The sequence below is a fragment of the Megascapheus bottae genome, chromosome 6 (assembly GCF_031878675.1).
Source record: "Megascapheus bottae isolate mThoBot1 chromosome 6, mThoBot2.hap1, whole genome shotgun sequence".
In the NCBI taxonomy this organism is placed as follows: domain Eukaryota; kingdom Metazoa; phylum Chordata; class Mammalia; order Rodentia; family Geomyidae; genus Megascapheus; species Megascapheus bottae.
This window is the reverse complement of record NC_143514.1, coordinates 79,722,575-79,742,816: the sequence shown is the minus strand read 5'-3', so window position 1 is coordinate 79,742,816 and position 20,242 is coordinate 79,722,575. Positions and strand designations below refer to the sequence as shown.

At 58.5% G+C, this 20,242-nt stretch overlaps 1 protein-coding gene across 2 annotated transcripts; it reads left to right on the top strand.

Moving 5' to 3' along the window:
* Positions 1 to 793: 793 nt before the first annotated feature.
* Positions 794 to 16,480, top strand: Slc45a1 (solute carrier family 45 member 1). 2 transcript variants are annotated; one of them, XM_090335908.1, is made up of 9 exons: positions 794 to 912; positions 8,669 to 9,083; positions 9,822 to 9,914; positions 10,319 to 10,543; positions 11,627 to 12,351; positions 13,870 to 14,023; positions 14,498 to 14,674; positions 15,441 to 15,646; positions 16,088 to 16,480. In XM_090335908.1, exons 1-9 carry the CDS (start codon positions 898 to 900, stop codon positions 16,352 to 16,354), a joined length of 2,277 nt encoding a protein of 758 aa, XP_090192034.1. In that variant the 5' UTR covers positions 794 to 897; the 3' UTR covers positions 16,355 to 16,480. The 2 variants fall into 2 exon arrangements, with proteins under 2 accessions (XP_090192034.1, XP_090192035.1); XM_090335909.1 differs by lacking the exon at positions 794 to 912 and adding an exon at positions 5,102 to 5,160.
* The last annotated feature ends 3,762 nt before the right edge of the window (positions 16,481 to 20,242 follow it).

Here is a 20,242-nt window from a genome sequence, read left to right as displayed (position 1 = left end):
AGCCACACGTCCGCCTGCAGCTCCCATCTCACTGGCAGGCGAACGCGTCTCTGGCTCCTGTGACACAGCGTGGGAAGGCGTGCTGCCTGAGCTGCTGGGGGAGGGAGGCGTGTGGAGGGAGGGAGGGAGGGAGGGAGGCTGGGGGCAGCACAGGGCCCTGGGCTGCTCTACCTGTACCTGCTCAGAGTCACCATCACACTGCTGACCGCAGTGCCCAAGACTGTCCACAGGGAGGAAGCAGAGCCGAGGCCCAGCTCTGCCCTGGGCAGTGAACTGGCAGTAGAGGGCATCTCGTGTGCCCCATGCAATGGCACCTCCATCTCCACTTTGCCGGTCACTGCAGCTGGAATTCTCCTCCCCACTTCCCTGTGCTGAAATGGGAAGCCATCTGTAAGACAACTGCCAGTTCTCCCCTCCCCTCCCCTCCTCCCCTTCCTCCTCTTCTTCTTCCTCCTCCTGAAGATGCAAGAAACCAGCCGGGAAGACAGTCCTCACCAGAACTGCCCACACCAGCACCCATCTCGGCTGTCCAGGCCTCCAGAGCCGTGCTGGGCGCAGCCTGGCCTGCACTGTGACATCATGGTGGCTCGAGAAGACAAGGACAGCTCGCACCCCCAGGAGAGCCTGGAAAACCACACACCAACACCCCTGTCCCCTGGAAGGCAAGCATGGGGTGCTACAGATGAAATACATGTGTACCCCTCAACCATTCCCAGTGAGACAGAATGTGGAGGTCATGGGGTAAAGAGGGGGAGGATGGCCTCTTGTGAATGGGGTCAGTGCCCTTAAAACAGAGGCCTGGAATGTTCCTCCATCCTTCCCATCACAGGAGGATGCAGCAAGAAGGAGCCAGTTCCAAACACAGCAGCCCTGGCCCACCCCGCTGCCAGAACCGTGATGCCCTCTGAGCAGGTGAGAGAGGGCCGAGACAGGGTAGCAGGGACTGGTGTGGAGGGGGTGGCATGGGGGGCTCCGGGGACTGGCTAAGTGCCCACACAGGCCCAGCTAAGGCACACGGGCGTGGGAAACCACTGAATTTTCATTCTGTGTCTTGTATTTTTCTGTGTAAATATTTCCCAATAGAAAAATCATGCGATCTTAATTCAGGACAATTATTTTGATAAAAGATTAAAGTAAACTGAAAATGTTTGAAGTCTTTAGGAATTGCATAAGCAGCGGTCAAGTGTTTAGGAAGAGCTGCTGGTAGACGGAAGATTTAAACAAGTGGAGCAAATATTTCAGGCACACAAGCCACTTAAATGTGAGAGAGCCTGGCAACAAGGCTGAGGAGCAGCTCAAGAGGTACCCCACCAGGCAAGCGAGCTCAGGGTCCTGAGACCAAACCCCAGTTCTGACAAAAAGAATAAAAAACGGGGGAGAGACAGACAGAGAGGAGAATCACTTCTTTGCCGGGCACCAATGGCTCAGCCTATAATCCTGGCTACTGAGGAGGCTGAGACGTGAAGATGGAAGTTTGAAACCAGCCTGGGAAAAAAGTCCCTGAGATTCTTATCGCCAATTAACTTCCCACACACACAAGAAATGAAGTAGAGCTGTGGCTCTGGTAGAATTCTAGCCTTAGGCACAAAAGCTCAGGGATGGCACCAGGCTGAGTTTAAGCCTCGAGTGGCACACATGCACAAAAAGTTAGATAGAGGGTAGGTAGCATAGCCGAATGGTAGGGTGCTTGCCTACTAGGCAGGAAGCCCTGGGTTTGATTCTTCAGTACCACATACACAGAAAAAGCCAGAAGTGGTGCTGTGGCTCCATCGGTAGAGTGCTAGCCTAGAGCAAAAAGTGTCCAAGGACAGTGCCCAGACCCTGAGTTCAAGCCCCAAGACTGGCCAAAAAAATAGACCTAGATGCATATAGATATATAGATTTATATGTAGATGGATATCTCACTTTTGCTCCATGCTTTGCAGAAAAAAAAAAAATTCAAATCCAACCTTGGAAGGCAGAGTCCAGGGTTCTCAGCCCCATGCGGTGGCCCGGCAGGCGCAGCTCTTGCGTCCCCTGGTGTCCGGCACCAGCGGCGGCGCGAGCCTGAGCCTTCCAGCTGGGGACCCTGCTGTCTGCGCTGCGGGCCTGAGCCTTGACTAGCACTCAGGTTGGACAGTGGCCCCCACTAGGTCACCTCCAGTTCCCCCTGGAGCCATCATTCTGACTCCTGTCTAGACATTTAGGAGACACAGTGACCTTGGCCACCCAGGAAAAACACCAGCCTCATCTGTCCTTGAAGGGTTAAAAAAAAAAAAAAAAAAAGAAAAAGTTCTAGACTTGGGAGGTTACCAAAGGTCAAAGGCATTTTTAAAATTCCTTTCTTCGCCAATAGTGCCTAGATTTTCAGCCCTTTCTCTTACTGCAGAGTTTGGTTGTGAATATCAGAAACTAGATACCAACTTTTGTTTCCTGGGCATTCTTCACCCTCCACCCCCACAAAAACAAGAAACAGAGGCCACCTGCCCCATGGCCTTTCCCCATCGCCTCTCTAGGATCCCAAAGGCTCCTCTGTGCTTGGGAAATAACAACAGGTAAGCCACGGTGGAGTGCTTGCCTAGCATGTCAGGAGGTCCTGAGTTCTAAACCCACCACTGCAGAAGAAAGCAAATCAGAGACAGGCTGGGAAAGGCAGATGGCAGCAGCCTAGAGCCAGTCTGTCTCTTTCCCACACTGCGGGGCCCTTGCCTGCCACCCCGTCAGTCACCCTTCAGCTCTGCTCACGGGCCTCTCCTGGCCCCTCTGTCCTCACCCTGGTGCTCTCCTCAGCATACGGTGGGCTTCTCCCGTCACCTCAAAATCTTCCCGGGGGAGTCAAACCCTGCTTGTATCCACTTCTATAGCACTATTTGCAGCATCCATGCCAATTTCTGTGGCTGTAGTTTCATGACAAATAAAATAATTATTTGATGTGTCATTGTAGGAACAACCTAGTTCATTTCTACCCCAGAGCCTTTGCACTTACTCTTCCCTGAGTCTCGTAGGATCTGTCCCCACATGTCAACATAGCTGAGCCCTCGGCTCCTTCGGTTTTCTTCTAATGTCCACAATCTGATGCCTGTAATCCTAGCTACTCAAGAGGCTGGGCTCTGAGGATTAAGGTTCAAAGCTAGCTTGGGCAGGAAGGGGTGTAAGACTCCTACCTCCAATGAAACATCAGAAAGCTGGAGTGGAGCTATGGTTCAAGTGGTAGATCCTGAGTGTCGAGCACAAAAGCTCAGGGACAGTGCCCAGGCCTGTGGTAAAGCCCCAGGACCAGCACATACACAAAAAAACAAAATACAGAAACATTCCCAGGCCCAGGGCCCCCTCCCTAACCGCTCTGGCTCTGACTCTTTTTGAAACTTACCTTTTAATTGGTACACAAGAAAAAAAATGGTGTGAATTAATGATGCCAACATGGTGCTGTGAGCCCCGCACACAGCGCGCTCAGTAATCCAGATTCTGTATGCCACCTCACATTTTTCTTTTTTTTTTTTCTTTTTTTTGCCAGTCCTGGGCTTGAGCTCAGAGCCTGAGCACTGTCCTTGGATTTTCTCAAGACTAGAGCTCTACCACTTGAGCCTCAGCACCACTTCCGGCTTTTTTGTATGTATGTGGTACTGAGGAATCAAACCCGGGTCTTCATGCCTGCTAGGCAAGCACTCTACCACTAGGCCAAACTCCCAGCCCCGCACCTCACATTTTTCTGGTGTGAAGTTAGAACTTAAAATCTACTGTCAGTGATCGGATTGCATGACTGACTCTGTGACCTGCCGTCACCCTGACGTGTGGCAGGACTCTTCCACTGTGCTGTGGAAATTGTGCCTTCTTCTTCCTCTTCTTCTTCTTCTTCTTCTTCTTCTTCTTCTTCTTCTTCTTCTTCTTCTTCTTCTCCTCCTTCTTCCTTCTCTCTTCTCTCTTCTTTCTTCTTCTTTCTTCTTCTTCCCTTTAGTGCTGGGCTGGCTTTGAACCACGATCCTCAGATCTCAGCCTTCCAAGTAGCTAGGATTACAGGTGTGAGCCATTGTGTCCAGCTTTCGGTTCCGTTTTTTAAAGGCTTGTTTCTCTCAGGCCGGCGTTTGGCTTAGGGATAGGGTGCTTGCCTAGCATGAAGACCCGAATTTGATTTCTCGGTTCCATATATGTAGAAAATAGCTGGAAGTGGTGCTGAGGCTCAGGTGGTGGAGCTCCAGCCTTGAGGAAGCCCAAGGACAGTGCTCAGGCCCTGAGCTCAAGCCCAGGACTGGCAAAAAAAAAAAAAACAACCAAACCTTGTTTCACTTGCTGAGGGTCGCCTGGGGGTCGCCTGGAAGTCGCCTGGGGGTCGCCTGGGGGCCGCCTGGGGGTCACGGGGGGGGGGGGTCGCCCGGGGGTCACCTGGGGCCGCCTGGGAGTCACCGGGGGGTGGGTCGCCCGGGGGCCGCCTGGGGGTCGCCTGGGAGTCACCGGGGGGGGGGGGGGGGGGGCCGCCTGGGGGTCACCGGGGGGAGGTCGCCTGGGGGTCGCCCGGGGGCCGCCTGGGGGTTGCCTGGGGTCGCCTGGGGGTTGCCTGGGGGCCGCCTGGGGGTCACCGGGGGGCCGCCTGGGGGTCACCGGGGGGGGGTCGCCCGGGGGCCGCCCGGGGTCACCGGGGCTCTCGCATGCCCCGCCAGCGCAGCAGGCCGCCCCAGCTCCCCGTGGCGGCGGCTGGGCACAGCTGGCACCACGGATGAACTTCCACGCAGGGTCCCATTTTCAGATCCAGTTTCACCCTGCAACTCCATGTACGCCTGCTCCGAGGACGCGAGAGCGGCGCCTTTCTCCTGAGAGCCGGGGTGTGTGTCTGTCTGTCTGTCTGTCTGTGTCTGCCTGTCTGTCCGGCCGGCCAGTCCCGGGTCTTGGACCCAGCCAGGGGCGCTGTCTCTTGGCTTTGGTGCACCAGGCCGGGACCCCACCTGCAGCTCCCCGGTGGCGCAGGGCCGCGAGGCGCGGAGCCGGGCGCTCCGCGGAGGGGAGCTGCCGGGGCCGGCGGGCGGCCGGGTCGGGGCGCGGGCCGGGGCCGGGCGCGGCGCCTTTAAGGAGGCTGTGCGGGCGGCGCGGGTGCGGCGCGGGGCCGCCTGACGTCAGCCCCGCCGGGGAGGCTGCGGCAGCGCCGGCCGCCGACCGGAGCCGCGGGATGCGCCCCGCCTGGACCCGCAGGTACCCCGCCCCCCCCCGCGCCCGCCCGCGCCCCGCGCCCGCCCCGCGCCCGCCCGGGCCCCGCGCAGGTGCCGCCGCCTCCGCTCCTCCCGCCCGGGCTGGGCCCGAACCGCGGGCCGGGAAGCCGCGCCCGAGGCCCGCCGCTCCACCGGGGAGCCGCGCCCGGCCCGGTGCTGTCCTCCGAGCCGCGTAGCCCGGGGACACGGGGGGGAGGGCGCGGGGGGGGGGGCGCGGGGGACGGACCCGAGCCGTGCGCCCCCCCCCGCCCCGCTGCGCCGCCCGCAGGCCCCGCGCCCGCCCCGCGCCCGCCCGGGGCCGCGCACACCCGCGGGGGAGGTGCGGGATGGAAGCCCCCGGATCACACCGGCCTCGCGGGCCTCTTCCAGTCTGTGGCCCGCGCCCACAGCACCACCCTCGTCTGTGGAACATTCTGGAAGCACGATGGGGCTGGGGGGTGCTGGGGCGCAGCGAGAGGGACCTGATTGCTTTTGATGGCAACTAATCGAGGGGTTCGCTTTCATTCTCGGTGGCAGCGCTGGGGCCTGAACTCGGGGTCACGCGCTCTTGCTTGGGCTTCTTGGCTCAAGGCTGGCACTGCCCCTCGAGCCACACCTCCACTGTCGGCTTTTTGCTGGTAATGAGGAGATGAGAGTCGCTCAGCTGCGCTTGCCCTGGTTGGCTTTGACCCGGAATCCTCAGGTCTCACCCTCTTCAGTCCCTGGAATGACAAGCTTGAGGCCCAGCCCCATCTCATTCATTTTTCTAGTAACATCTGAACTTTCAAAAAGTCTTCCAACTTTTCAGAACAGCTTCTTGACAAATGCATTGTCTTTTTAATTTGTAAAAAACAGAGGAAAACGGGACCACTGACCGTGAGCCGCCAGTGTGAGCCTCTGTGAAGAGTGGGGCAGGCCCGGCCGAGCCTGGCTCAGAGGCCAGAGGTGGGGGGGCAGCAGCCATGTGTTCAAGCTGTGGTGGAGCTCAGGTGGGCTGGTCTGAGTGCAGGCGGAAAGGAGGGCTGTCCACAGCCGCCGTCCCGTAGGTCTCAGACGGTTCCGTGCATGGTACTTCTGCCATGGGCTGTAAAACAAATCTTTCTTTTTCTGAACCAGGCCCACAGTTCATTCTGAAAGTGGGGGAGGTGGGGGGTGGCTGTCACCTGTGCACTCTGGGGCACTTTGGGGAGGAGCATTGCTGGGTGGGGGAGCAGGTGTGCCTGAGGTAGAGACCTGGAAGGAGAAGAAATTGGCCCCTGAGGGCTCTGAGCGCAGGTGGGCTGCAGCCCCGTTCCCAGCACACCTGTGCACAGGTGGGCCTGGGTCTCCCAAGGAGGCGGGCCCTATGGCCGGCCGCTTGGATTCCGTTTTATCAGGAATGGAGTGCTGAGCTTTGCTAACGCACACATCTGGCTGAATGTCGGGTCTTGCCATGCAGAGGCCCTGGGCTAGACCTAAGTGAGCCCCACGGTTTTGAAACGCTCCAGCTGTCTTTGATGGGAATGCTTCACAGGAGGCAGTCCCTATCTGGGGAGTTCTTAGGTTGGACCACCTTTCTTGTTTGATAGGCGAGGGTGACACTTCCCCAAGACCCCAAGTCATTTATAGTGACTGCAGCGTGGGCCCTGTCCACGGCATCCCTGTCCCCTCAGGAAGCGATCTAGCTCTTAACAAAGCTGGAAAGGTCCTCCAGGGGGCTTTTTCCCACCATGTCCTTTGCATCAGGATTCAGCGTTTGTCTTTCTCATGGATCACTCCCACTGTTTAAAATACCTCTGCTCTATTTTTCACCTAACTCAGAGGCATAAATGATGTCCTCATTTTATCTTTACATCCTTACTATTTCCTGAGAACTAAGCAGATAGGAGGGATGGGTAGGTCGATGGCTTAGTAAATACGTGGAAGGGAAGATAGGTGAATGGGTGACTCGTGGGTGGATGGCTGGATGATGGAGGGCTGGACAGAAGTCTGGTGGGTGGATAGATGATGAGCGGGTGGATGGATGATAGATAGGTGGGTGGGAACATAGATGAATAGAGATGGGAAGGTAACATATGTTCATGGTGGATGGCTGTCTGGGCAGATGGATGTGGTAAATGGATTCATAATGGACAAATAATAGGTGGATGGGTAGATGGATAAATAGGTAAATGGAAGTATATGTGGGTGAGGGGTTGTTGGTAAATGGACGGATTAATGGTGGGTAGATGGATAGATAGGTAGATGAATGGATAGATAGAATGAGCAGATGGATGGGTGGATGGATAGATAGTTACAAGGGTAGATGAGTGGATGGATGAGTAGATGGATAGATGGATAGATAGATGGGTAAATGGGTAGATGAATGAAGAGATGGATATTAGATGGATAGGTGGGTGGAAGGATAAATATCTGGATGATGGATAGGTAATGGGTAGATGAGTGGATAGATGGGTAGATGGATGAAGAGAAATGTTAAATGGATAGATGAGTAAATGAGTGGATGGGTGAGTGGATGGATGGATGGATGGATGGGTAATGGGCAGATGAGTGGATGGATGGGTAGATGGCTAAAGAGAAAGATGTTAAATGGATAGATGAGTAGATGAGTGGATGGATGAGTGGATGGATGGATGGGTAATGGGTAGATGAGTGGATGGATGGGTAGATGGCTAAAGAGAAAGATGTTAAATGGATAGATGAGTAGATGAGTGGATGGATGGATGGGTAATGGGTAGATGAGTGGATAGATGGGTAGATGGCTAAAGAGAAAGATGTTAAATGGATAGATGAGTAGATGAGTGGATGGATGGATGGATGGGTAATGGGTAGATGAGTGGATGGATGGGGAGATTGATGAAGAGATGAACAGATGAGTGGGTGGATGGGTGGGTAATGGGTGGGTAATGGTTGGATGGGTAGATGGATGAAAGGATGGGTGTTAGATGGATAGATGAGTGGATGGATGGATGGGTGGGTAGATGAGTGGATGGATGGATGGATGCATAATGGATGAATGGGTAGATGGATGGAGGAAGAGATGGTAGAATGGATTGATAGTAACGCATAGGTAGGAGAATGGGTGGATCATTGGATCATTAGATTAGCAGTGGCCTGAACTCTGCTAGGATGGCACAGGTTATTATCAAACATAAAGATTTAAAAACAAGTTGATTGAGCCGGGCCCTGGTGGCTCACATCTGTAATTCTAGTGGCCCAAGAGGCTGAGATCTGAGTGTGGGGCTTGAAAGCCTTGGGGAGGAGGGAGCGCTCTGCTGCCTCTGATCTCTTGGGACTGTCAGGGAAACGCAGCCTGGAAATGGACCCGAGGGCCCCCAGAGCCTGGCATGAGCGGCCTGGTGGAGCCTCGCTTTGGGGTGTGGCCTTGGAGTGGGACAAGGGGTCTCCAGGACCCAATCCTCAGGGCGCGGGTGTGAAGTGGGGTTCCCCCGACAAACTCCACCTCTCCCAGATGCCAGGGCGAGCGGGCGGGGTGCCCGCCTGACGAGGCGCCCACCCCGGCTTCCTCGCAGGGACCCCCGGACGCGCTGCCCACCATGATCGCCAGCGGCAGCCCCGCGGGCGACGCGCTGCCCCCCGGCCTGGACCCCCCGGACGCGTGCCGCGCGCACGTCTCCAGCTGCGCGGGCTCCGTGACCAGCCACATCAGCCACCGGGCCAACAACTTCAAGCGACACCCCAAGAGGAGGAAGTGCATCCGGCCCTCCCCGCCCCCGCCCCCCAACACGCCATGTCCCATCGAGCTGGTGGACTTTGGGGACCTGCACCCGCAGAGGTCCCTCCGGGAGCTGCTGTTCAATGGCTGCGTCCTGTTTGGCATTGAGTTCAGCTACGCCATGGAGACGGCCTACGTGACCCCCGTGCTCCTGCAGATGGGCCTGCCCGACCAGCTCTACAGCCTGGTGTGGTTCGTCAGCCCCATCCTCGGTGAGCCCCGCCTGCCTGGCGGCCGTGCACCCGGAAAGCTCTGGAAGCTCCTGGAAGCCTCAGTTGAAGCAATTCCGCCAGGGAGCAGCCAAGTTCAATCCCCTGTAACGGGGCAATAGGAATGCTCAGATGGGCTGGCGGTGCCCGTGACGCCGGGTTTGTTTGTGTTTGTCCTGGGCTTTGAGCCGGGGTCTGGGCACTGTTCCCGAGTTTGTTCCCTCAAAGGTAGCAGTGCTCTGCCACGGAAGGCGCCGCTCCGCTTTTGGCTTTTGTGGTTGATTGGGAGATAAGAGTCTCATGGACTTTCCTGCCCACCCTGGCTTCGAACCGAGATCCTCGGCACTCAGCCTCCTGAGTAGCCAGGGTTACAGGCATGAGCCACCGGTGCCTGGCCCGTACCCATGTTTTAAGCTTCTTTATCTAAGCCAGGCAATAGGGAGGAATTTAGCAGCCATCCACCATCTTAGACCAGGCTAACAAGGGAGGATCCAGGAGGTGAGGCCTGATGGTATCCAGGCCAGGGGTGGGGGGAGTCCTGGAACTTCGGTGAATTTCTCAGAAAGCCTTGTAGTACCCACAGTAGACGATGCCAGATGATTCCTGAAGTCTGATTCTCTGACTTCTGTGTCCTGGGGTTTTGGTGTGTTGGGCGGTGGAGGGCAGGTCCCTGGGGAGTGTGACATGGCTGCTTCATGTGTCCTGGGGACCCCAGCACTTACACGGGCTGCTCTGTTTCAGGATTCCTGCTGCAGCCTCTGTTGGGTGCTTGGAGTGACCGATGTACCTCAAGGTTTGGAAGGAGGCGCCCTTTCATTCTTGTCCTGGCCATAGGTCTGTTGTTTTAGCATGGAAATAAATCAGAAAAAAAAAAAAAGCCCCGATTGATTCCTTTTAGAAAAACCTAAAAAGCCTTGAGCAATGACCCCAGGGCTGTCTTCCCCGGGTGACTCCGCAGCGGGGGCGCCCCAGTTCCCTTACCCACAGCTCCGCTTTGCTTGTTGTTGTTGTGAATGTGCATGGTGCTAAGGATTTCTCGGATCGATTTTGAGTTGGTAAAGTTCGCCTCACTCCTGCGCGTCACTCCTGCGCGGCTTCATCCATGAAAACCTGACCAAGTAGGAGCACTGCGCAGCTGCTTGGAGAGTGCTCATGAGTTTCCACGCAGGGAGTGAGCGAGCTGTGGGGCCAGAGCTGGCCCGAGTTTCCCCTTGGTGACTGGGTGTCTCTGCTTCCAGGGGCGTTGCTGGGCCTGTCCCTCTTGCTGAACGGCAGAGACATCGGCCTAGCCCTGGCCGACACTGCCACCAACCACAAGTGGGGGATCCTTCTGACTGTGTGTGGGGTGGTGTTGATGGATTTCAGCGCCGACTCAGCAGATAACCCTAGCCATGCGTACATGATGGATGTGTGCGGACCCGTGGACCAGGACAGAGGCCTGAACATCCATGCCCTCCTGGCAGGTGAGTCTAGCCCTTCCTCAGTGCCACGCCTGGGGGAGGGGCCTTCCTCTGGGCCAGGCTTGGGGGCGGGGCCTCCATCTGGACCAGGCTGGGGCGGGGCCTCCCTCTGGACCAGGCTGGGGGCGGGGCCTCCCTCAGGGCCAGGCTGGGGGCGGGCCTCCCTCAGGGCCAGGCTGGGGGTGGGGCCTCCCTCAGGGCCAGGCTGGGGCGGGGCCTCCCTCTGGACCAGGCTGGGGGCGGGGCCTCCCTCAGGGCCAGGCTGGGGCGGGGCCTCCCTCTGGACCAGGCTGGGGGCGGGGCCTCCCTCAGGGCCAGGCTGGGGGCGGGGCCTCCCTCTGGACCAGGCTGGGGCGGGGCTTCCAGCTGGGTCGGGTTGAGCTGAGGAGCTGGAGCTGGAGGAAATGGCCTTGATTGGAAGTAGGTTTGTCCACTTCAGCTGGGTCACCATGGCAGTGCTCCAACGCCTGCGTTGGGCCTCATGAGCCTCTTAACCAGCTGTCTGGTGCAAGAACACACTGTGACCAAATCCCAAATCCATGTTTGCCAATGGCCAAGATCCTGAGAGCAGTGGCAGGAGAAGAAGCTGGAGACCGGGAGGAGGCAGCAGGAACCAGCATGGACCCACGCTGGGTGTCTTGGGTTTTTCACTCAGAGCTAGTGCTCTGACACACGGCACCGTGTCTGACTTTTTGCTCTTTAGAGCTAGACTCACAGAATTGCCCAGCTGGCTCTGAACCTCTGTCTTCAGATCTCAGCCTCGTGTATAGCTAGGAAGCTAGGATTACAGATGTAAACTACCATGCTCTGCCTGTGCAGAGAGCACGACAGCGGCGCAGCTGGCCCTGTGCTTCTAGCCCTGGACTCTGCCCCACAGTTCATTCCCGGAAGGTCTGGAAGGTGGGTGCAGGCCACCCGCGGCCCAGGGAGCCCCATTCTGGCTGTGCTGGGGTGTGGTGAGACAGATACAGCCAGCAGGTCCTTAGGATGGACTCCCACCCTTCTAAGAAGCGGAATCCCCTCTCCTTGGGCCGCTTCCTTGCCTGCCTGCGGGGCGGGGACTGACCCCCAGCTTCTCTCCCCCAGGCCTCGGCGGCGGGTTTGGATATGTGGTCGGGGGAATTCACTGGGACCGAACCAGCTTCGGCCGAGCCCTGGGGGGCCAGCTCCGGGTCGTTTACATCTTCACCGCTGTCACCCTGAGTGTCACCACGGTGCTGACGCTGGTCAGCATCCCAGAGCGGCCTCTGCAGCCCCCAGGGGAGAAGAGGATGGCCATGAAGAGTCCCAGCCTCCCCCTGCCCCTGTCCCCGTCTGTCGTGGTGGACGAGGGGGCCAGCGACGCGCTGCCCACACACGTGGCCGGCGGCCTGTACGCCAGCTTCTCCAGCCCCATCTCCCCCCCCAGCCCCCTGACGCCCAAGTACGGCAGCTTCCTCAGCCGGGACAGCTCCCTGAGCGGCCTCAACGAGTTCGCGTCCTCCTTTGGCACGTCCAACATCGACAGTGTGCTCATTGACTGCTTCACCGCGGGCCACGACAGCTACCTGGCCCTCCCCAGCAGCCTGCCCTGGCAGGCCGTCAGCGCCAGCTTCCCCCGGGCCCCCGACAGCTGGGGTCGGCTGGACCGCAGGGACGGGAGCCCGGCCCCCGGCCCCGATGGACACGTGCTGAGGGTGGGCTCCCTGGACGCTTCCAAGCCGCGGGCGTCTGGGATCCTGAAGAGACCCCAGACCTTGGCTCTCCCGGACACAGCTGGGGGAGGTGGCCCCGAAACCAGCAGGAGGAGAACTGTGACCTTCAGCCAACAGGTACAAGGCTGGAGGGAGGGTGGGGCCGGGTGTGGTGACCCTCATCAGTTACCAGGGGGTGGGTCTGGAGGGGAGGTCCCCGACGCCATGGGGTTGTCGCCCTCTTGCCTACGTGGCCTCCTTGCAGAGCCTCTCGTCTCTGTTCCGCATGCTGCTGTTTGTGACCCAGTCCACAGGTGAGCCACAGGGGGCGCATGCACCACCCCCATAGATGCCATGTGGTACCTGCTGCCACGTAAAGACAGCCACAGGCCTGGCTCTCTGGCAACTTTAGTCCAAGCTGGCATGTCCCTGGCTCTTGGCACTTCCCCTCAGCCACTAGACCCAGCTCTGTTGGGCCAACAGATCTGAGTCTTGAAAGATGGGGACACACGGGACCACCCCTGGCTCCCATGTGCCTGACATTAGTTAACTCTGAGAGGCCATCTGCACCTCTGCAAAGGCATAGAACCTTCCAGAACGCCGGTGGAGTGGTCTTTAGTATTTGCTGGTGGATCTTCAGGGCGATCATCTCCTTTATGTGACACGGGCCGAATTCCTACACTCTGCCCCTAGGGCACTGCAGGGGATGAGTCAGGAGCTCTGGGTCCACAGCAATGGGTCCCCTGAAGCCATCTGAGTTGCCCGGAGTCCTCTCAGAGCAGCTCTACAGGTGCCACCTCTGAGAGGGGCTGGAAGGCTGGTCACCTGCCAGGTGGGCTAGAGGAGGAGCCAGCTACTTCTTATGTCTTGGGGGCCCGTGGAGGCCAGGCCTCAGTGAACACCTCTCCAGAAAGACGTTGTTATCCAGAAAGCCCCTTGTTATCAAAGACAAGAGATTCCTTCCCCTGACCCACGCTCATGGACTTGAACTTGGGCCTGGGTGTCATCCCTGAGTCTCTTGTGCCCAAGGCTAGTGCTCTGCTACTTTCAGCCACAGCTCCACTTCTGGTTTTCTGGTGGTTCATTAGAGATCAGAGTCTCGTGGGCTTTCCAGCCTGGGCTGGCTTCAAACCTGATCCTCAGATCTCAGCCTCCTGAGTAGCCAGGATGGCAGGCGTGAGCCACCTAGACAGGGTTTTTTGGGTGAGGCTGATTCACTCCAGCTCCTTTTCTGTTCCCATTTCTGCCCCGTGGGGGTTAAGTGTCCCTCCTTTGAAGAAAGTAAAAAATCAGGAGCTAAGTGTGAGCACACCGTCTCAAGTGGGGACAGGGGCTGGTGTGCGATGGGGACACTCAGCGCCCTGGCCTTTGCCCTCGGGGATAGCCTGCTGCCCAGAGTGCCGCAGGCCCTGCACCTCTGAGGATTAGTGCACTTGGCTGGAGTCTGTCCCCAAAACCAGGCAGGACCTGTGCACACATGTGTGTTTCTGGTTCGCTTCCCCTCCCAGCCAGGAGGGGACTGGCCTGGGCCGCGGGCTCCAGGCGGGCTGTGGGACCCGGCTGGGGGTAGGGACTGGCTGGTCTGTGTCCTCTGGGCGATGAAGTGGGGATCGGGCTGGGCCGTGGCTCAGGGCTGACGTCTCGCTGGCCACACAGGTGGCCAACATCTTGCTGAACGGCGTGAAGTACGAGAGCGAGCTGACGGGCGCCAGCGAGGCGGTGGATCAGTCTCTGTCCCTGCGCCACCTTTGTTCTACCATCTGCCACATGCCAGCCGCGCTGCGGAGCCTGTGCCTCAACCACTTCCTGGGTGAGTACGGGGCCCCCACGGGTGCCCTGGCCTCCACCCTGGGCCTTGCCCTCCAGTCCTCGCCTCTCCAGCCTTACTTCCTAGACCTCACCTCCCAGCCTTCACTCCCTGAGCCTCACTTTCCAGACTTTGCTCCCTGAGTTTCGTGCCCCCAATCCTCACCTCCCGGGCCTCCCTCCCCAGGCCTCACTTCTGGCTCCTCCAATAGTGAGGGTGGTATGGACCCTGGAGGCTGCCAGTGGCACCCTCTCCACACAGAGGCTCCGGCTCTCCACTTTCTCCCAAGCTGCCCGGCACCTAGGGCTTCACAAATGCAAACCCCCACTTCCCCAAGCTCCTGGCAGTTGAGTGAGAGGGACCCCACATCCCCACAGCTGGGATGGATGCCCCGCGCTGCCTGGTCTTTATGCTAGCTGGAGGCTGAGGGGGAGGCCCAGCCTTAGAGGCCGGCGGTCGTGGCCTCCCTCCCTCCAGGGTGGCTGTCGTTCGAGGGCATGCTGCTCTTCTACACGGACTTCATGGGCGAGGTGGTGTTCCAGGGGGACCCGAAGGCGCCCCACACGTCGGAGGCATACCAGAAGTACAACCGCGGCGTGACGGCCGGCTGCTGGGGCCTGTGCATCTATGCCTTCAGCGCCGCCTTCTACTCAGGTATGGCGCCGCTGCCCACACGCATGTGCACTGGGGCCTGGGCCGCAGAGCTTCACCTGGAGCAGCGCCAGGCCCGCCGGCCGCCCGCCTCCAGCATTTCCCTCAGCTGTGCTACTGGACGGCTGCTTCCGGAGGGTGGAGACAAAAAGTTTCCAGGCCTGGTGGCTGGTGCCTGTCATCTCAGGTACACAAGAGGCAGAGATAGGGAGACGGAGACCCAGGTGTGAGCGGAGTCTGTCCCACTCAGTGAGGCGCAGCGCTGGGGTCCGCCCGAGATCCCAGCTATCAGGAAGGCAGAGGTCAGATCACAGGCAGATAAGTGAGATGCCATCTCCACAGGATGCGTCCAAGCTGCTGTCACCACCACGCAGGTGGAGGTAGGGAGAAGGGGTCTGAGGCTAGCCTAGAATACAGACCATGGGCGGAAAATAACAGTGCAAAGGGCTGAAAGTGTGACCCCGGCGGTGGAACATCTGTCTAGCGAGTGCTAGACCATGACTTCACCCAGCCCCGAAGGAGGGGGGAGGGGCAGGAGGAGGGGGAGGAGAGGACATGGCTGGTCGCTCACTGGGGCTTCGTAATTGTCAACCTCAGCCCGTGCCTCTGGGCCCCAAATCTTGTCACTCGCCTGGGATGTGGCAGGGCCTGCCGTCCACCCAGTGTATTTCTGGGGCAGAAATACTTTCCCGTCAGGGACGAGGGGCCTGGCCCGCTCTCCGGCTGCTGTGACCCCGTCGGTCAGTTGTTCGCCCCGCCCCGTCCACAGCCATTCTGGAGAAGCTGGAGGAGTGGCTGAGCATCCGCACTCTCTACTTCATCGCCTACCTCGCCTTTGGCCTGGGCACGGGGCTGGCCACGCTCTCCAGGAACCTCTACGTGGTCCTGTCCCTGTGCGTCACCTACGGCATCCTCTTCTCCACGCTCTGCACCCTGCCCTACTCCCTGCTCTGTGACTACTACCAGAGCAAGCAGGTGAGCGCTTCCGGTGGGGGGGTGGCAGCATCCCTGAGGCCTGCCCCCAGCAGGAGATGGCCTTAGCCTTCCCCAGTGTGCCCTGCCAGTCCCCACCCCACCGACCTCCTTAGCTGCCTCCCAGCCTCCCAGCACGGGGGCGAGACTCAGCCTTCCTCCCTCACCCAACCCACTTCTGGGTCCCCCATTAGCAGAGCCACAGGGCCACAAGGTATGAGAGCGAGGCACAAAAGCCAGTGCTCACTGTCAATGGTGTGGCACGGCAGAACCACCAGAACAGGCCCGGGCGCTGCAGCTCACGCCAGGAACCTTAGCTACTCAGGAGGCTGAGCTCTGAGGACCCTGGTTCGAAGCCAGCCCAGGCAGCCCCAGGGCTGGGAGGGCTGCCCGGGCCCGCAGGGACGGGCTGGGGCGGGCAGCGCTGACACCCCGGGCCCTCAGTTCACAGCGTCCAGTGCGGACGGCAGTCGCCGGGGCATGGGCGTGGACATCTCCTTGCTCAGCTGCCAGTACTTCCTGGCCCAGATCCTCGTCTCCCTCGTCCTGGGCCCCCTGACGTCGGCCGTGGGCAGTGCCACGGGGGTGATGTACTTCTCCAGCCTCGTGTCCTTCCTGGGCTGCTTGTATTCCTCCCTGTTTGTCACTTACGAGATCCCCGCCAGTGACGTGGGGGCCCAGGAGTACCAGCCCCTCCTGCTGAACGTCTGACCTCCCAGAGCCTGGACTCTGGACTTGAGCCGGGCCTGCAGCCACCGAGAAACCCCAGGCCTTGGGCGTGGGGCAGCTCCCGGCAGGATGTACATATGTGCAGAATAATAAATCCACGGCAGCCAAGCTCGCAGTTTCCAGCCGCTGTGTGTGTGACGTCGCCACTGCCTGGGGCACTGGAGCTGGGGGAGGCTGCAAGTCAGTGTGGAAGGCAAAGGCGTGGGCCAGGCTTGGCAGCTCAATCACGGAATCTCTGCCTCTCTAGAGGTGGAGCTGGGATCTGGTTCAGGCCAACCTGGCAGGAGTTGGGGGGTTTGTGAGACCCCTATCTCGGTGAATAGGCTCAGTGTGATGACTAATGCTCGGGGTGGGGGGGGGTGGTTCAGGTGCCTGGCATCCGTGATGCAAAGGGAAACATAAAAAAAGGAAGGTTATAGAGCTGGGAGCGGTGGCTCACGCCTGCAATCCTAGCTACTCAGGAGGCTGAGATCTGAGGATCAAGGTTCAAAGCCAGCCTGGGCATGAAAAGGACCTAAGACTGTTATCTCCAATTAACCTATAGAAAATGGGGAGTGGGGCTTGGCTCAAGGGTAGGGTGGTAGCCTTGAGCTGAAGAGCTCAGAGACAGTGCCCAGGCTGAGTTCAAGCCCCAAGATTGCCCCCTCCCCCCAAAAAAGTGAAGGTTGTGAAGGTTATAGTGGTATGGCTCTCAACTCAGGTGACTTTGCCACCCCTCCCTTGGAGGACCTGGGCAGGGGTCTCAGGTGGTGGCCACTTGCCGTCCAGGCCTGGGGATGCAACTGCAAGCAATAAGACACCCACAGGTAAGGGCTGAGGGTCTCCACTGCACAATTCCTGTCATGAGGTTTTTGGGCCAACAGCAAGGCGGAGGTCCAGGCCGCTCTCTAGCAGTGGATATATTGCCAATCCTGGGCTTAAACTCAGGGCCGTGGCACTGTCCTTGGGCTTCCTCAAGGCTAGACCTCTACCACTTGAGCTATAGTACCACTTTTGGCTTTTTCTGTGTTTGTGATGCCAAGGAATCAAACCCAGGGCTTTGTGCATGCTAGGCAAGTACTCTACTACTAGGCCACACTCCTGGCCCTCTCTGGTGGGACTCTTGGAGCAGTGCTGATGGAGAGGTTCTGATTTCTGAGCAGGGTACATGCTTGACCCTTACAAGGGACCCCAGGCCCAGACAGGCTTAGAGGATCAGGAGTGAAGGGGACACACCTGCTCAACATTCTCTGCCCCTCAGGTTGAACAAGTTCATCGGCAGATAACTGGGACCTGCGGGGGCCTGGAACACACAGGCTGTGCTCGCTAGGAGGAGCCAGAGGGGCAGAAATGCCATGGCTTCCCCCAGGGCCACCTGCTGCCTGGCTGGATCGAAGGTCCATGTCCTCCACGCAGCTGGAGAAGCAATGAACTGAGGCCAGGGCCCTGCCGTATCCAGGACATCTGGACAGGGGAGAGACCTGGCACCCACTCCAAACACCCACCCAGGCCCAGCTATCTTCTGAGCCCCCACACAGCACGCTCATGGCCTGGGACACCCCTCCCCCCTCGGCCTCCCACTCAGTGGTCCTTTCTCTGCCTCCAGCTTCCATCCTTCTATACTGCATGCTTGGCAGTGCTGGGGGCAGCTCCCCATACCCCGACAGGACAAGCAGAGCAGTCCCTGAGGGGCTGCTGCCACGCAGCAGTGTGGAGCCTCTGTGAAGCCTCCCGTCATTTCCGGATTTCCCGGGATCCATGGACGCATTTCCCACATGCGTGCCTTGCAGAGGAGTCTTCCGTTTCTGGGGCAAGTGGTTTGTTAAGAATAGGTCAGAGCTGCAGGGGAGAGGCCAGGGAGGCGCCGTCATGTCACTGTGGCCTTCTTTCTACAGCTTTTGAAAGCAAATGAAGATGGTTTCCTATGAGGACACTTCACTGTTGCAGGCCTCTTCTCTGAAATCTGCACAGGAAGCCACCTGCTGCAGGCGGACTCAGAGCTGCTCCTAGTCCCTTGGTGAACCTGCAATGGCCCCATTCCAGTGCTCCTCACCAAGAACACCCTGTGAGGCCCCTCCTCCCTGGGGAGGAGGCAACTGCAGGGACGGGACAGTTCCGAGTCACAGCTCTATTCTGGCTTTCTGGTAGTTCATTGGAGATGAAAGTCTCAGACTTTCCTGCTTTTGGCTTTGAGCCATGATCCTCAGATCTCAGCTCTCCACTGGGTAGGATTCTACGTGTGAGCCACCGGCGCCTGACCTAGGCTGTGATTGTTCCGCCCAGGCTTTTGAGGTGCAGCAGAAAGCAAAAGAAGCCTCCTGTTTTCACAGTGCCAGGGCCCTGCCCACCCACCACTGCACAGCCCTGCTCTCTTTTGACCTTTTCCAGTTGCCTCTTGGCCCAAGACCCCCTGCTCCTTGGGCTCTTAACACCCTCTTTCTCACAGCTCCATCGCATACCCACACATTACCCACATTCACCTCAGGGGAATTCAGGACAGTTCCAGCGGGCTGTGTGACCACTGCCACCTGGTGGTCAGGAGCAGGAATACACTCTTCTGTGACTGATGACAGGTGACCAGGCAGCCTGATGAATGGACTCCAGAGCAGCCAGAGCAGGCCTCTCCGAAGTGCCTTGAAGTCTCACTTCACGTGTAATCACACGGGACATTCCTTGTCAGAGTTCCATGAGGTTCCCATCCCCCTAGCTCCTAAGGATGGAATCCACCAGGTCTGAACCTATGAGGGCAGGCGTGGCTGTCAGGGGCAGCAAGAGTGGGGAAAATGGGTGGGAGGTCAGCAGGGGATGCTCCCTGCAAGGACCTTTTAGAATGTTACCATGGAAAAGATTCTATCTGGCCTCTGATATGAGAGCACCTCTGTGGGGTCCATCACCCACCCATCCATCCATCTGGCCATTTATCCAGCTAAAGTGTTAGGGGCAAGTACCTTCTACACATGGGTTTGGCCCATTACCAAGGTATCCAGGCTAGGGCCAGCCACGCTGCCCGTAGGCATCGTTGTGTTGAGAAGGGCAGGGCAGTTTCTTCAGCCTGGCTCCTGATCAGCCAAAAGGAACCAGTTACCACTCTGCCAGCTGTCGCCACGGGTGGGAGGAAGAGTGCTCCAGCCCAGAATTTAGCTGACAGAACTCTTGGAATGGCACCAAACTCAGTGCTTCTAATCTTGAGATCTCCAAGGACAGAAGATGTGTCACTGGGACCCAGGGGGTGGGGGGAAGGTGCAAGTAACGTTCAACAGGGCTGGGACAGGAGATGGCTCTGGGACCACCAAGGAACCTTGAGTTGTGTGACATCTCCCCTGCTCCAATGCATGGGAGCGCTGGGGCCCCCACACCAATCCAACTGCACAGCCAGCTGTGCCTCCTGCAGCCCCTCCTGGGGACCAGGGACTACTGTGGATAGTTACTTGTCCCTGCTTTGGGGGCCTGTGGGCACTAGCCCCAAGTGTGTGTGTATTCTGACTGAAGCCAGAGTTCGGAATTCTGCCTGACTCTTTCAGGTTGGCTGACAAGCACAGGCAAAAAGCTCGTGCTTGTGCTTACGTCCCAAGCCACGGGCAGGGGAGGGTCCTACTCTGATGGTGTCTGGCAACTCGAAGGAGGCCTGGGCTAACCTTCATTAAGCCCCGAAATCATCCCCTATCCCTTTTCCTTCACAGTCCACCTGCTGTGGAGCCAGAGATAGTCATAGGGCCTCTGTGCTCAAGCTGAGGGCTCCTGTCTACAACCCAGGGGTGGAAGGGCACACATTTGGCTGGCCAGAGGCCTTCACCCAGGTGTCAGCCTTCTGCCTTAGAATGGGTGTATGACAGGTGACAGTGGCCTGAGAAATGTCCACATCTTTGCTTAGATGACCACACTGTGAAGGGG